Raw genomic sequence first — 16,646 nt, 5'->3', positions numbered from 1 at the left:
CAGATGATGTAAGAGACTTGCCAAGCAACCTGATCGGCAAACATTCTATAGTCTGTTTCAGAAAACTACACTGTAGTGTGGCATGGTAAAAGTTTTACATGCTAAACAGTATTATATGGGACAGGGTAAACTTTTTAATTTATGAGTAAAATATTAATTTCGCTTATTTAAGTCAGATGAATAAAAAAAATATTCTATTCATATTAAAATGAATCTGTTTCAGCTGGGTTATTATGTATATACATTTATAATAAACCATTACACATGTACAGCAATGCAGGCCATAACATTTCACCATCAAATGTCATTATATTTTATTTTTTATAAGCATATGTGTAAAGTATTAACCAAATACAAGTTATATATCAATATGATATATAATTCTAGATAAGAAATTGATTTGAATATTTGATTTTGCTTTAAGCATTGTTTAAATATATTAAACCAGCATAAGATTAACTTAAAATAATTTCCAACTTTAATTTCATTAAGTTTTAAGGAGATTCAAATTTCTGCAGTGATGTAATAAAGCTTAGTTTTAAAGCTGATTTGGAAATTGAAATCTTTTCAATCGTGAAACCGGATTTACACAGACACGTGAATATGCCAGGTAAAAAGCCTGTGTAAACATTAGGAATATTTCAGGTACGGTTCGTCAAGATGGTGGGTGGATACACGGATTATTGGTCTTGCAAAGTACAGGCCTAGGTCACCGGGTATAGAAATGTTTGTGTATTAATTCTTTCTGGTGCTATTTATTTAAACATTTGAATTACTCCAGGCTATATACTGACTGCTTTTATAAAGTTTACTTCTACTTAACGCACTTAAAAACCAGGATACGGTTGATGTTAGATATATTTTTTTTCCATTTTGGATGACATCCAGCCTTCCTCTTAACTATTTTGTAAAAAGATAATGAAGACTTCCTTGCAGATTTTCTCTCTGGAAAGCAGTAATGAAAAAATATATATATATTTTGTGAATTAAATTCAGGGACATACTTTTCATACCTTACTTACCATAGTTATATAGCTCACAGGCAAACGTGAACAAATTTACTATCAACCAAACATATTCATTCTATCTACCTGGTATGTATAAATTGTTATCCCAAACATGAAGTCTCAGATGTACAGCTAGTGGAAATGTACTGTATGCAAATTGACAAACCAGCTCCCCCCCCCCCCCCCTCTTTTTCTTTAAGAAGGTAGAAGTCAGAAAAAAACCACAAGTACAGTACTTATGTGTTTATAACTTTGCATGTAACACTATCTGCCTTTTTCTTTGTGTAAATATAAATTAGTAGCATTATTACATCTGCTTGGAAAACATTATGTTGAATACATTTGGATTGACATTTCTGCATACCAATTGATGTACACATTGACACTAAAGCTATTTTTTTCACTGGAAAAATATGAAGAAGAAATTGAGAAAATCCAACAAAATTTCACAAGCCCAAAGTATACCCAAAAAGAACCACTGTTATGGAATTGTGCAGTTAGTTCAAAAACTGCATAATCTAGATCTTGAATGTGGAATCAAATGATTTATACCATATTTAGCTATACTGGATTTTATTATATGACTACACTATTTACCTAATGCTGATTGGTCTAAACAGTCTATACATATAGGTCAAAATTAGATGCGATATTAACCTGCAATGACAAAAACTTGCACTAGAGGTTAATATTGAAATCCAAAAACCCCGCCGTGAGCCTCGCAGATAAATAACTGAATCCAAAACACCCACTGTAAAATATTGACCAATTAGACACCAGTAAAAATTAACTCCATACAATAAATATGGCAGACGACTCATGATCAGTCGCTTCAGTCATGATATACGCAAACAAAACGGACAAACACGCGTTTTGGAAATGTTTCCGAGGAGAAACTAGTGAAAATCTTGAATGTAAACGATGCAAAATATACAAGAGCCAAGAAAACGGCAATCACTGTCCTGTAAACATTGAGGAAAAGGACATTGAAACCATCTTTCTCCAAATGAATGTTGACAAACAACTTTTGCTTAAAAACAAGTAAAATATCATATAATAAAACAGTTATCAACCATATTTCAGGTGAATACAGAGATTTATCAACCCTCCAATATCTAGCCTCATGAAATAATTTGTAATAAAGCAGTGATATATATCAATGTTTGGGCCTGTAATCTTTGTTTCCAGCAGAAACGGTTTAGGGGAAATATGGGTAGTGATGATGTGTACATTACCATAAATACAAAAGTATGTTTGATATCTAAGTAAGGCAAGATCTCTTTCCACAGTGGCAGAGAGTAAGATTGGCACATGTACAGTGGCAATTTAACACTGGCATCAGACAAAGAAAGCAAATTATTTCCAAAGTTGTCATAAAATAAATTAATGATAATTATAAGGATATTAACTGTTAGCAGTACAAGCCTTCAGGGAGAGGTTTAAAAATTCTACCATCACAACAATCTCTCTGAAACAGCTCTTTGACAAAGACTGAAAATTGTTAGACAACCTTTTGGAGATGAGAAAAAATATCCTACTTGTACCAAGTATCCTGAAAGGAATCAAACAGCAACAGCTCAATACCAACTCTACCAAAGAAGAATTCTCCATCACTCTATCAGTAAAGTGATAAAGACCATATTTAAAACTATGATAATTCAGAAGCCTGCTATAGATGACCACCAGCAAATTGCAATTTAGTGACCCCTCTTTTTACACCACTCCAGACCTTGTCTTTCTTTAGATTTATCAAGTCTTACTAGAAATCCTCTGGTGTTTTTCCTGCCTATATAACTGAATGCCAATGCAATTTAGCCTTATTTTTCCATTTTTTTCCCCGAAAAAATCTCAATTGTGTCCAAAGAATAAAACTCCCCAAAAGTTTACAAAAAATGGCTAAGAAAAATAACATGTAAAGTTAAGGGTCAAAGTTGGGGTGTGCCATCACATATAAAACTGGTAAGCTGACACTCATGAAACAATTACAAGCATGTTAATTTTTGATATGATTTACATGTAAGACTTTCCCAATTTGGTTGTCAGATTGGATTTTCCCAAACTACCCAGGAAAAATAGTGTCAACACTTAACATTTTTATATAACAAATGTGAATAAAAATGGGAAACATTCCTAGTACCAAATATTGAGTAACCTAAAGAGAGTTAAATAAACCTGGGTATGTCCATGTTGATACATGGATCTAACACAGACTGTCAGTGTCAGAAGAAGCGCCACCCAACAGCTCTCTCAGTATCAACTAGACTTATCACTTTCTGGTAACCAATCAAAACTCAAAATGAAATAAATTCCGAAGTGGTCAGGTGTGTTCTGTCCAAATGCATTCTAGATCTGCATTAGCTGTCAGATATCTGTTGCACATTCTCCTACTGAAATCCCTCGAGCATCATTTTTTAATTCCCTTTCATGGTGATAAAAATGTACTATTAACAGAGTCAGAGGGTAAAATCGAGGATTGGTTAGGAACCCTAAACTAATGTAATCAAGAAATTAGGAGGCTTTCAGAATATAACGTGATATGCAGACTGATCATGCAGAGTTTAAAAGAATGTGATGATGTCATTGTTACTTTTATCAGTTCCACATTTTATATAATTACCAGCCAAGATAGATGAATTCAAAAAGTTGGTTGTACCTATAAAATGTTAACTGTATTCATCTTACAATAATTGCCAAACAAGTTATATCAACTTAAATTAATCACTTTTTGGTCCGGGTGAAAACGTGCGAGGTCTTGCTGTGGGAAGAAACTACCCAGGGAAACCAAAGAGGTTGGGCAGGCGATCCCATAGTATGATACCTTTTCATGTCCGACCAGTTAATCAAACCCTGGCCGTCTAGGTGAAAGGCAAGTGTGTAATTACCATGTAGTACACTGTGCCACCCAAAGTTGTACCTATATATTAAACCTGGAATGGATTCTTCAGGTAGTGTCAATACATAGCACTGACAAGACTCAAATCTCTGAAATTGAAACACTGATTTCTTCACTGTGTTAGTTTAAAAAATCTGCATTGAGTCAAACTGTACATCAGAGAAAATTCTAAATCTTAGGCTTGTAGTCCGACAACCTGTTTACTGTCAGTGATATTGCAGTTTATTAAGATATTTCTTGGTGAAGACTATAATTTTGCTATTGCTGGCTTGAATATCAAATATATTTTTCAGTTTAGTACACAATATATGCAGATTTATGTTAGTTTAATTTAACATCTAACACAACAGCATTGAAATCATCAATGGATAGACTGTTGTGTCCTTCCTGAAAATTTCACCAAATAAATATTTAATACTAAGATGGTTAAGCATTCCAATGGCAGTAATTATATAGTACATTTGTATATCAATGACTCAATCACAATGTGCATTTATATAGTATGCTGAAAACAGAAAGAAATTGCTTTCCTACATGATACATACACATTTTTTACGCAATAACTAAGAGTTGCATTTACCTGATTCCTGTAAATATCGATATACAAGGAAGTTAATTTCATCACTGCTGAAGCTCATGGCTATATTAAACAGTGGCCAAAATGAGGAAACATCCGTTCTGTGTCATCTGACCATCAATTACCGATCACCACATTCCTCTGTGGAAAAAGCACCACCTGGATAAAGTAGAACATATTTTGTTAACATCATTGCTTACTTCAGCAGGTTTGGGAAACCTCCAACTTAAGCTTGCAAACTGGCATATTATATGCCAGTTAAGAACAGATTTCTAACTAACAATAGGTAAAATTGCTTAAACAGCGAATTTTGCAATAGATTATTCAATGGCACATTAATTTAAATCATATTTTACAAAAGAAATTTAATTTAAGTATTTTCTACTTAGAAACATGATGTTATGTATACTTTACCGTAAGTGTTGCATCAATTTTAGGTACTTTCCAACATGCAAATTATTTTTATTTTGTTGTTTATGATGTTTAATGATAAAATTAATGTGACTTGGAAGAAAATGTTCCAAAAAGTAAGTTTAGAGTGACTTTTGCTATTTTTAGTAACAAAGCTAATTAAGCTATACCTAATATAAATTGGTATAAAAGGCAAGTTATACACAAGTTGGTGGTCTTCCCCAACCTGTTCAGGGAATGACATTTGAAATAGTTTTTTTTTTTTAATATTATTACATCTGGAAACCTGCTTGTTAAAGAAAGTTTTCATGAAGACTATCATTTTATATTTGTTAATGTAAGCTGTATGTATGGTAAACATGTACAATTAGATAGAGTTTGTCACTTATTTGAAACAACCTATAGCCAGGCTATTGGTACAAATGTGAAATAACCTATACGTGTAATGCAAGTTTTCTGAAACAATCTATACAGAATCTTTACACAGATAAATCCCATTTCTTCGTCAACAAATTGATGTCTCTCGAATGTTTTAAGCAAATATGTTTCCTTTAAACGTGAGTTGATGGCATATAGTATAATTCAGTTCAAGGGAACTTGAGAGAAACATGAAAACGAAAGTACAATAGGCAATACAACAAAACAATGCATGTGATGTTATCCGATAATTTCTCAAGAAGACATCTACGCAAACATCAACATATCAATTTAAATAAATTAATTATCATGCATACTTACTTCAAATATGCAGTGTAATACTCGTAGCACTATTAAAAGCCTGAGAAATCGTTTACAGAAACAGACTTTAACTCCTAGGCCAATATTCACCTATACACCTGAATTATAATCACGCGTACTCCGTTTGTGGTCAAAATTATCAGTGAAATGAATAATATATAGTCACTAAATATTTAAGTTATATGTTAGTGTAGCAAACCGCACAATAATTCCCAGATTAGCACGAGAAATATACATCTGTAATCCAACGAGTCGTCAGTCCATCAACTATGCCGACAATGGCGGAAGAAGTCTGTCGCACTATTTTCTGATGAGCGGAAGCTTAAAAATTTTAATGTGGCACATGAAGTGATAATAAAACCCTCTATCGTCTATTATGCTATTTTTATCCAGATGAAATTACTATTTTATAATTGGTAATTAATTGCCAATACAAATATGTATATGTTAATAGTTAATCACTGCGGAGCGATATATGAAAAAAGTTCAGGTGCGTATTTACCGCTCACATGTCGTGACGTCAGCCGCTAAAAAACTGAAGATGAACTCGTCCATGCTGTGGGAAAACAGGATGTGTCACAGATACATACATTAACAAATTGGTGCAATCATTCAACTCAAAACGATTTGGTTGTCTCATTTTCTCGTGGACTTTGCTGTATTCGTTTATTTTTGACAAAATGTAGCTGTTGTATTTGGTTTATTCCCTTTCTCCGAAATTCTGATTACACTGTATTATGGCTATATACACATACCATGATTACCCCGATATTGGACCCACCCAGATGTATACAAAAGCAAAGGTGAAGGTCGTTCCCTGACACTATTAATATCCCTCAGTAGCGTCCTAGTTTTTTTCTATTTTGCAACCTAACGCGGTTACCACTACAAGTAGCAGTGAATGGGGGACGCTAATAACATCACAAAACTGCCAATTTTACAGTAATCACCATTAAGTCTATATCCGGGTCGCACAGGGTTTATGAATTTCGACAGACACTAATTCCAGTATGCAATGTTGGTATGATTTGTCAACTTACTTTGTAGGCGTTGATCAATTTGTAGACTTGCTCAAGTTGGTAATATCAAAAACAAACAACATTTATTTCACAAGTATTGTCATCTTCTGCAGCATATGAACTTATATCAAGAAAAAACATGTTTTATTTAAAAGGCGATCAGAGTCATTTAGTATTACCCTTAAAAATAAATTTGTAAAAATCAGTTCTTAGCTTACAAGGCTATTTAAATTTTGCTGTTGGATTTTTTTTGTGTTGGTCTTTTTGTTGTTGTTGTTTCAACTCAAATAAATTTTTTTGAACACTTCTACTGGGTTATGCATATATATCTTGGAAGAAATGTTGTTGATGGCGATGCTGTTGCGAATTTTGGGTTTTGTGCAGAAACGTATTTTATCTCTCTTATATATGTTTCTGGTTTGGTGTGTCCAATATCATTTATTTATTTTATTTCAATCAAGTCAGGCGATAGCGTTTTTTTTTTTTTTTTTGCTTGATAGCTTCTCAACCCAATTAACCAACTTGACACAATCGCTAATTTTCACACGCTAAGTTAATATTCAGATGCTTTTACACACACAGGAAATGTAAGTTATTAAGTCACACAGGGATCCAAAGCCACGAGACTATCAAGAGGAACCACTGTGCTTCCGAGGTGACGAGTGTGGACATATGCAGCTGGGATGTCGAGTTCCGCTTGACCATACGAGAGGGAATTTAAACCGTCTAAGACCTATGGACCGAGGTTACCCATATGTAACTATAAAACAAGCTTACAGCATGGATATTAATAGTAGGGAGATACCAGATGAGGGACCACCTGACCTAGCTATCGGACGGGGTGGGTTGCAATATATGGCATTATTAGACACAGGTGCTACCGTATCCTGTGTTGTTGAAACATTCTACAGGCGTCATCTTGGACACATATCCCTACAACCACTTAAAGGATGGAGGAGTTATTACCTTACATCGGATTCATTGAAATTAACCTCAAACTAGATAGTTTAGGGGGTATGGGGAGGAAGAAGACAGCTGCCTTTTACTTGTTATTCCTGATTATGACTTCAATAAGCGTATACCAGGTCTGCTATGTACCAACCTACTCCCTCATTTTATGCTGCGATGCCAGAAATGGTTTGAAAACCCCAAGAAGCACCAATGATTACATCCTGGTACATGTCTTTTCGTTGTATGTCACTTCAGGAGATAATCAATGGTAATATTTCCAATGTTAACCCCCGAATAGTCGTTGTCCCACCACGGGAATTAGTTTGCGAAATCAGTCTGTTTCTGTAAGGAACAGCTTTGCAGCCAATGGAATTGAAAGAGTGGAACCTGCTTTGCCAAGCGTTTTGGATCAGGTAACATTTTCGTCTTTCCTGGACGATGTGCTGCTCTTGAAAGGAAAATATATAATTCGCAAATGTGTTTTCAAGTAGAGAATTGGACCTACGACACACAGTTGGTGTTACCCGCAAAATTGGTCGGGATGATGACCGGCCGTTTAAAACAAAGACAGTGGAGGATACCACTCGGTATGGTTCAGGAGGCTAGGGATGACCTTCAGCAGTCACCACACGCGGAGTGATACAGTCCCATTCGCCATGGGATTCTGGAGTGGTACTGACGCGCAAGAAGAATAGCCAACTCCGGATGTGTATTGACTATCGTCAACTAAACCAAAGGACATGCTCTTCCACGGATAGAAGAACTTCTAAACTCTCTCTCTCGGGCGCAAAAACTTTTCTGTACACGACATGAAGAGTGGGTATCATCAGGGTGAAGTTGAGGAAGAACACAAGGAGAAAACAACATTCAATGTTGGCCAACTGCGGTTCTTAGAATTCAATCGACTGCCTTTCGGTCTTGCGAATGCCCCATCCACTGTTCAGAGGCTAACGGAACAGTGCCTTGGGGAACTCCATTCCTTCACATACCTGGACGAAGTAATCCTATTTTCTTCAACATTCGGGAAACATCTCCAAAAGCTCTCCAGGGTACTCGACAGCACGGGATAAAGCTTTCTCAAAAGAAGTTTACCTACCTCCAACGTAAAGTGAAATACCTGGGATTTGTAGTTAGTGAGGATGGATTCGAAGGTTAACAAGATCAGAAACTTGAAGAAACCTACCTGTCCTGAGGTTGTTCGTAGATTGCTTGGTTTAGTACAGAGTTCAATTTCCAACGGTTTTACTTTAGTGAAGTATTAATGTTCCATATTGATTTGCTCCTTGGAATTAGCATCGTATAATATTTCCACTAATATACCATGTATTACTTTATCAATTGCATATACTTATTGTCTCATAAGACTTTTAGCCTGGGCATTTCAATTCAAATATATTTTACCTATGTGTGTTTGAAAAAATGAGTGACACTAAAATAAAATAAATCATTGATTATTTTAATTAGTTGATGAAATTAATGAGTATCTTACATTTGAACAATACCCGACTAGGGATTCGTTTAATGAAACAGCGCTCAATATTACCCAGTTTATGAGAACGCAAGTTGTGTGATCTTTGACTCCTTGTAGTGCTAGAAATGCTCTTTAGTTGACTTTCAAGAAGCCCACCTTCGTCTTTGAGCCAAATTGTATGTATGTGTATGGGGCTGTGGTGGCCGAGTGGTTAAGGTGTCCCGACACTTCATCACTAGTTCTCCACCTCTGGGTTACAAGTTCGAAACCTACGTGGGGCAGTTGCCAGGTACTGACCGTAGGCCGGTGGTTTTTCTCCGGTTACTCCGGCTTTCCTCCACCTCCAAAACCTGGCGCGTCCTTAAATGCCCCTGGCTGTTAACAGGACGTTAAACAAAAACAAAATAAAACCAACCTTGTAGTGACCTTGAACTTTGGGTACGATCATGATAGATGCATGGCATACTGTAGTTATAGCATATCACCTATACACTTTCACAACTATAATGAAAATGTCGAAGTCTCCATAATTCAATTATGGCCTTGGCATCATTGTAATGAGATGACCTTTAACCCTTAGCGGCATTGACCTTTTGCCTCTATGTTGTGCACTGGCGTCATACATTATCATGCTACGGAGTTTTATAACGACACTGAAATATTCAGAATGTATGGTCAAACAAAGATAAGTTTTATCAGTCCAACTGTTCTCTATACCTCTTATTATTGACCTAAGCAGTTTTTGCTTTCTTGTTGGTCGAGTTAAATATTTGTGTGTCAGTTAAGATACTGTCTACGCAGTAAGACACCATCGGAAATAGAACACTCGACAGGGAGGGACAAAAGACGCCAAAAGATTTTTATGTGACAGTATTTTTTCCCCGTTTCCACAGGAAAAACTTGAGACAGCACTAATTCTGTAAGAGGTATATGGGCAGGATGGTCTATAGGTCTATTGTCATTGACAATTGATATATATGGGTGGTTGGGCGGACACAGTGTTAAAACACTTGCCTTTTATCTAGGCGGCAGGGGTTCGATTCCACGATTGGCCGTATGGGGTCACCTGCCCTACCACGTGGGTTTTGCCCGGGTATCCCGCTTTCCTCCCACAGTAAGACCCCTCCATCCGGGACAACAAGCGGGAAGACCTCTCCATCCGGGACAACAAGCGGGATTGATATAAGTTGATAAAACTTGGTTCGCAATTGTTGTAAAATAAATAAAATTTACTTTTACAATTGATATACAAATGTACCAATTGTATTGCTTGAACACAATTCAAACTGAAAGGTATCGTTAATTTGTTAGCATTGTACAATACTAAGCTATTAAAACGGCTGGAACAGTGTTAAAACTCATGTAGTACTCGTGGTTAAACTTTAAAGATATAACAAAAAACAAAAAGAAAAAAATGCAAAGAGCAAAAGCAATATCCCTAGAGCACCATTAAACGTTCAGTGAGTCTGATAACGAACAAACAACCGGTTACTTATAATTGTCAAATACGATAGAGCTATAGACACTTATGACCTTCAGAGAATAATGGGAATTCGACACGTATAAAGACACAATGTAAAATAATCCGTGACAGACGACACCTTTATCTCAAGGTGTTTACCATAAAATTCTCGAAAAAAGATATTCCCTTTTCGGTACTTTTTACAGTTTAAGTATGAAAAATATCCTGGTTTGTAGTTTTACGTGACTATATCGGTTATGTAACAATGTAACACGAGGGTGGTGTTCGTGATGGATAGTATACAGTAGCATACCACAGACCACTTTAAAACGTCTCCTTACTGAAATGTCATAGCATAGACGTAGGAGTATATATTACCCTACCCGGCCACACTGTACTTACAACGGAAGAGCAATGTGGGAACTTTTTGCAGAATTGTGGTTTCACTTTTAACCCCTCTGTAACAAAAAACATCAACTTTTGATTATATACGGAAGCGATCAAAACACCACAGAATATCGATATTAAAACGAAATCCAAATCGACAGAACAAGGGCAAAATATAAACAAAAATATAGACATGTATGGAGGCCATTGAAAAGGTACAAGGAGAAAAAGACCAGACGTGTCGGAATAGTAAGAGTCCTCTGCTTCTTTTTCGACACACACCAGAGTAAATATGCTGTAATCTTTTCATAACAGTTAACAAACATATACCTGATCATTAATTACTTTGTAGGTAGCGCATGCTTCATAAGCCGGATGCTTTATAAAAACAACATTTAATTTACAAATTGTAATGAATACGGGCCCGCAGTGATCGAGTGGTTAAGGTGTGCCGACATTTTATCAGTAGCCCTCCAACTCTGGGTTGCGAGTTTGAAACCTACGTGGGGCAGTTGCCAGGTACTGACCACAGGTCGTAGGTTAATAACAAAACAAAAAAAAATGAAATGACGTCCAGGAAAGACAACTTACACTGTCTTCTGATCATAGATAACTACTACTCCTAAGATAACTACCAGCGTGTAAAGGATCGATCTGAATGATGTGTTCTCCAAATGAGCCTTGGGTGGTGATAATTACAACCACCAGGCATATCCATCATAACATTGTATTAGGCAATACTTCAATTTTGACATTTCCCTAATTATAAAAGTAAAAAGCAAACCTGCCATCAGATAAAATTGATCACCTTTACATTATAAATCATTGTCATAGTCCTACGCAGGGATTGAATATTCATATAAAACTTATTTCGATATGCGTGCCGATTTAAAACAATTACAATTTGCATTTTAAACACCCTCCGGGTAACGAGTGACGAACAAGCCCGACTTCATATCACACAGGGAAACAGAACACGACCGACTTTATATCACACAGGGAAATAGAACACGTCCAACTTTTATCACACAGAGAAATAGAACACGTCCGACTTTATATCACACAGGGAAATAGAACATGTCAGACTTCATATCACACAGGGAAATAGAACACGTCCAACTTTTATCACACAGAGAAATAGAACACGTCCGACTTTATATCACACAGGGAAATAGAACACGTCCGACTTTATATCACACATGGAAATAGAACACGTCCGACTTTATATCACACAGGGAAATAGAACATGTCAGACTTTATATCACACAGGGAAATAGAACATGTCAGACTTTATATCACACAGGGAAATAGAACATGTCCGACTTTACATCACATAGGGAAATAGAACACGTCCAACTTTATATCACACAGGGAAATAGAACACGTCCGACTTTATATCACACAGGGAAATAGAACACGCCCGACTTTATATCACACAGGGAAATAGAACACGTCAGACTTCACATCACACAGGGAAATAGAACATGTCAGACTTTATATCACACAGGGAAATAGAACATGTCAGACTTTATATCACACAGGGAAATAGAACACGTCCGACTTTATATCACACAGGGAAATAGAACACGTCCGACTTTATATCACACAGAGAAATAGAACACGTCAGACTTTATATCACACAGGGAAATAGAACATGTCCGACCTCATATCACACAGGGAAATAGAACATGTCCGACTTTATATCACACAGAGAAATAGAACACGTCCGACTTTATATCACATAGGGAAATAGAACACGTCCGACTTTATATCACACAGGGAAATAGAACACGTCCAACTTTTATCACACAGAGAAATAGAACACGTCCGCCTTTATATCACATAGGGAAATAGAACACGTCCGACTTTATATCACACAGGGAAATAGAACACGTCCGACTTGATATCACACAGGGAAATAGAACACGTCCAACTTTTATCACACATGGAAATAGAACACGTCCGACTTTATATCACACATGGAAATAGAACACGTCCGACTTTATATCACGCAGGGAAATAGAACACATCCGACTTTATATCACACAGGGAAATAGAACACGTCCGACTTTATATCACACAGGGAAATAGAACATGTCAGACTTCACATCACACTGGGAAATATAACACGTTCGACTTTATATCACACGGGGGAATAGAACACGTCCGACTTTATATCACACAGGGAAATAGAACACGTCCGACTTTATATCACACAGGGAAATAGAACACGTCAGACTTCACATCACACAGGGAAATAGAACATGTCAGACTTTATATCACACAGGGAAATAGAACATGTCAGACTTTATATCACACAGGGAAATAGAACACGTCCGACTTTATATCACACAGGGAAATAGAACACGTCCGACTTTATATCACACAGAGAAATAGAACACGTCAGACTTTATATCACACAGGGAAATAGAACATGTCCGACCTCATATCACACAGGGAAATAGAACATGTCCGACTTTATATCACACAGGGAAATAGAACACGTCCGACTTTATATCACATAGGGAAATAGAACACGTCCGACTTTATATCACACAGGGAAATAGAACACGTCCGACTTTATATCACATCGGGAAATAGAACACGTCCGACTTTATATCACACAGGGAAATAGAACACGTCCAACTTTATATCACACAGAGAAATAGAACACGTCCGCCTTTATATCACATAGGGAAATAGAACACGTCCGACTTTATATCACACAGGGAAATAGAACACGTCCGACTTGATATCACACAGGGAAATAGAACACGTCCAACTTTTATCACACATGGAAATAGAACACGTCCGACTTTATATCACACATGGAAATAGAACACGTCCGACTTTATATCACACAGGGAAATAGAACACATCCGACTTTATATCACACAGGGAAATATAACACGTCCGACTTTATATCACACAGGGAAATAGAACATGTCAGACTTCACATCACACTGGGAAATATAACACGTCCGACTTTATATCACACGGGGGAATAGAACACGTCCGACTTTATATCACACAGGGAAATAGAACACGTCCGACTTTATATCACACAGGGAAATAGAACATGTCCGACTTTATATCACACAGGGAAATAGAACACGTCCGACTTTATATCACACAGGGAAATAGAACACGTCCGACTTTATATCACACAGGGAAATAGAACATGTCCGACTTTATATCACACAGGGAAATAGAACACGTCCGACTTTATATCACACAGGGAAATAGAACACGTCCGACTTTATATCACACAGGGAAATAGAACACGTCCGACTTTATATCACACAGGGAAATAGAACATGTCCGACTTTATATCACACAGGGAAATAGAACACGTCCGACTTTATATCACACAGGGAAATAGAACACGTCCGACTTTATATCACACAGGGAAATAGAACACGTCCGACTTTATATCACACAGGGAAATAGAACACGTCCGACTTTATATCACACAGGGAAATAGAACACGTCCGACTTTATATCACACAGGGAAATAGAACACGTCCGACTTTATATCACACAGGGAAATAGAACACGTCCGACTTTATATCACACAGGGAAATAGAACACGTCCGACTTTATATCACACTGGGAAATAGAACACATATTATAAAGAAGGACTGATTTGACTTTGGTGCTGAACAATTTAATCTTCTTGTTAAATGAGAGGGCTTAAGATCACCATTTGGGTTGTAGGGTTTTGAATACGTGTCTCGCTTTGCTGATGCGTCTCTTAATGCCCTCGTCTGCTCCGCCATCCTTGCTCACTATGCTTCCCGGGTAGGCAAATTTCTTTAATATCCTCCTGCTGAAGTCGGACTTGGTCTCGCTGTTGGTTGTTAATGGGTATGATCTCTGTCTTTCCAGTGTTGATTCTGAGGCCGGTTTACTTGGCTTCCTCTGAGACACGCGCTAGCTTTTCTTGTGTATGTTGCTGTCTGTCTGTCTGTCGTCCGCAAAGTCGAGGTCTTCTAGCTGCCGCATTATCCAGTCTACCACCATTAGAAAAAAAAATGTCAGCACCAGTAGACATCCCTGGCGTTCGCCGATCCGTACCTGGAAGGAGTCGGTAAGCTTTCCCTCCTGCATAACTTGTAGGTGTCGTCCGCATACAACTGCTGGATGATAGCGATATATTTGTGAGAATGGCTGTAGTGCTGCATCAGTTTCCAGATACCTCCCTATCCACGCTGTAAAACGCCTTCTGGAAGTCCATGCAGACGGTGTACAAGGGGGTCTGCCACTCGAAGACTGCTCAATGATGGTTCTCATTGTGGCGATATGGTTCATACAGGTTCTGTCTTGACTGAAGCCTGCCTGATCGTCTTGCAGGGTATCGTCTAGGGCGGTTTTGAGTTTCTCCAAAATGGTTCTCGACAACACTTTTCCATGTATGGATAGGAGCACGATTCCTCTCCAGTTGGTGCACAGTGATATGTCGCCCTTCTCTGGAAGTTCCACATGGAAGCCTTTCTTCCAGGCTTCTGGCACTGTTACTATCTCCCAGATATTCACTAGCATTGAGTGCAACATATCCATAGATGTTTTGATATCTGCCTTCGGGGCTTCTGGTGTGAAACCGTCTGGTCCTGCTGCCTTATCAGATTTTAGGTACTTGATGACTTTCATTAGAAGCAGGAAGGTTAATGTTGACTTCTAGTAGTTGCCTGGCCGGGATTATGTCAGGGGGTACTGGTGGTGGTGGTCTGTTCAGGATCGCCTTGAAATGTTTGCTCATCTTGCTCTTTGTGCTTCTTCTCCGACGACGATATCGCCGTTTTTGTCACTAACAATACGAATTGGTTCGCTTGACTTCCCTGATAGTACTTTTGTGCTTTCGTAGAGTCTCTTCATGTCTCTCTTCCCTGCTGCTGTCTCCTTCTGTAAGCTCATTGATGAATCCTCGCTTATCTCGTCTTTCACTCTTCTTCACTTGTCTGTTGGTCTCCCAACATAGTACCTGTATTTTCTGTTTCTCCTCTAGGCTCTGTGCCAGGTTGATTATCTCCGTCAGCTCTTTCCTGCTTGTGATAAGGTTCCATGAGTCTGATGATAGACATTCTTAGTGTTTCCTGTCTTTCTTACCTAGAATCTCCATGAACGTTGATGTAAAGGCATTACGCAGTCCATGCCAATGATCTTCCAGTGTCTCTTCAGTCAGGTTGTCCAGTGCGCTGAATCTGTTTCACAGTTCTATTTTTAACTCATTCACTTTAATTATGTAATTTAAGGTATTCACGTTGTATTTGAAAGATTGTCTGCCTGTCTGGTCTTTGTTGGCCTTGAGCTTTGTCTGATGCACTGCTACCACAAGATGGTGGACTGAGGCTGCGTCCACGTCACGTCTTGCTCTAACGTCATGTATACTTCTTCGCCAATTTCTGCCGATAGTGATGTGGTCAATCTGATTTTCTGTTCTTCCATATAGGGAAATCAATGTTGTTTTGCGGTTCATCCTGTGCGGGAAGACTGTGCCTCCAATGACCAGGTCGTTGAAGGGACAAAGGTCAGTGAAAATCTCCCCATTCTTATTCTGTTCTCCCACGCATAATCTGTTCTTTCTCCGGGTTGTCTTTTGTATTCATTTCCCCCATTTCGATATTGAAGTCTTTCCTCGGTGCGCGGGTTCCCAGGACAGCAGCTCTTGTGTTGCCTCAGGTGTCATCAGCAACACTACTCAGTGTGTGCGTGGCTGGCCTTCTTCCAGAG

The 16,646-nt window shown here is 37.8% G+C and overlaps 1 protein-coding gene across 1 annotated transcript in view; it reads right to left on the bottom strand.

The window, feature by feature from the left end:
* The window catches only part of LOC117342344 (F-box-like/WD repeat-containing protein TBL1XR1-A), a 50,853-nt gene extending 44,931 nt beyond the window's left edge, over window positions 1-5,922 (bottom strand). The window contains 2 exon segments of the mRNA XM_033904486.1: window positions 4,481-4,636; window positions 5,627-5,922. Coding sequence (XP_033760377.1) covers window positions 4,481-4,538 — 58 coding nt within the window. The 5' untranslated portion in view covers window positions 4,539-4,636; window positions 5,627-5,922.
* Between the last annotated feature and the right edge of the window lie 10,724 nt (window positions 5,923-16,646).

Source organism: Pecten maximus, chromosome 14 (assembly GCF_902652985.1).
Source record: "Pecten maximus chromosome 14, xPecMax1.1, whole genome shotgun sequence".
Classification (NCBI taxonomy): domain Eukaryota; kingdom Metazoa; phylum Mollusca; class Bivalvia; order Pectinida; family Pectinidae; genus Pecten; species Pecten maximus.
Note: the sequence above shows the minus strand (reverse complement) of the source record. Positions and strands in the feature narration are given on the sequence as shown.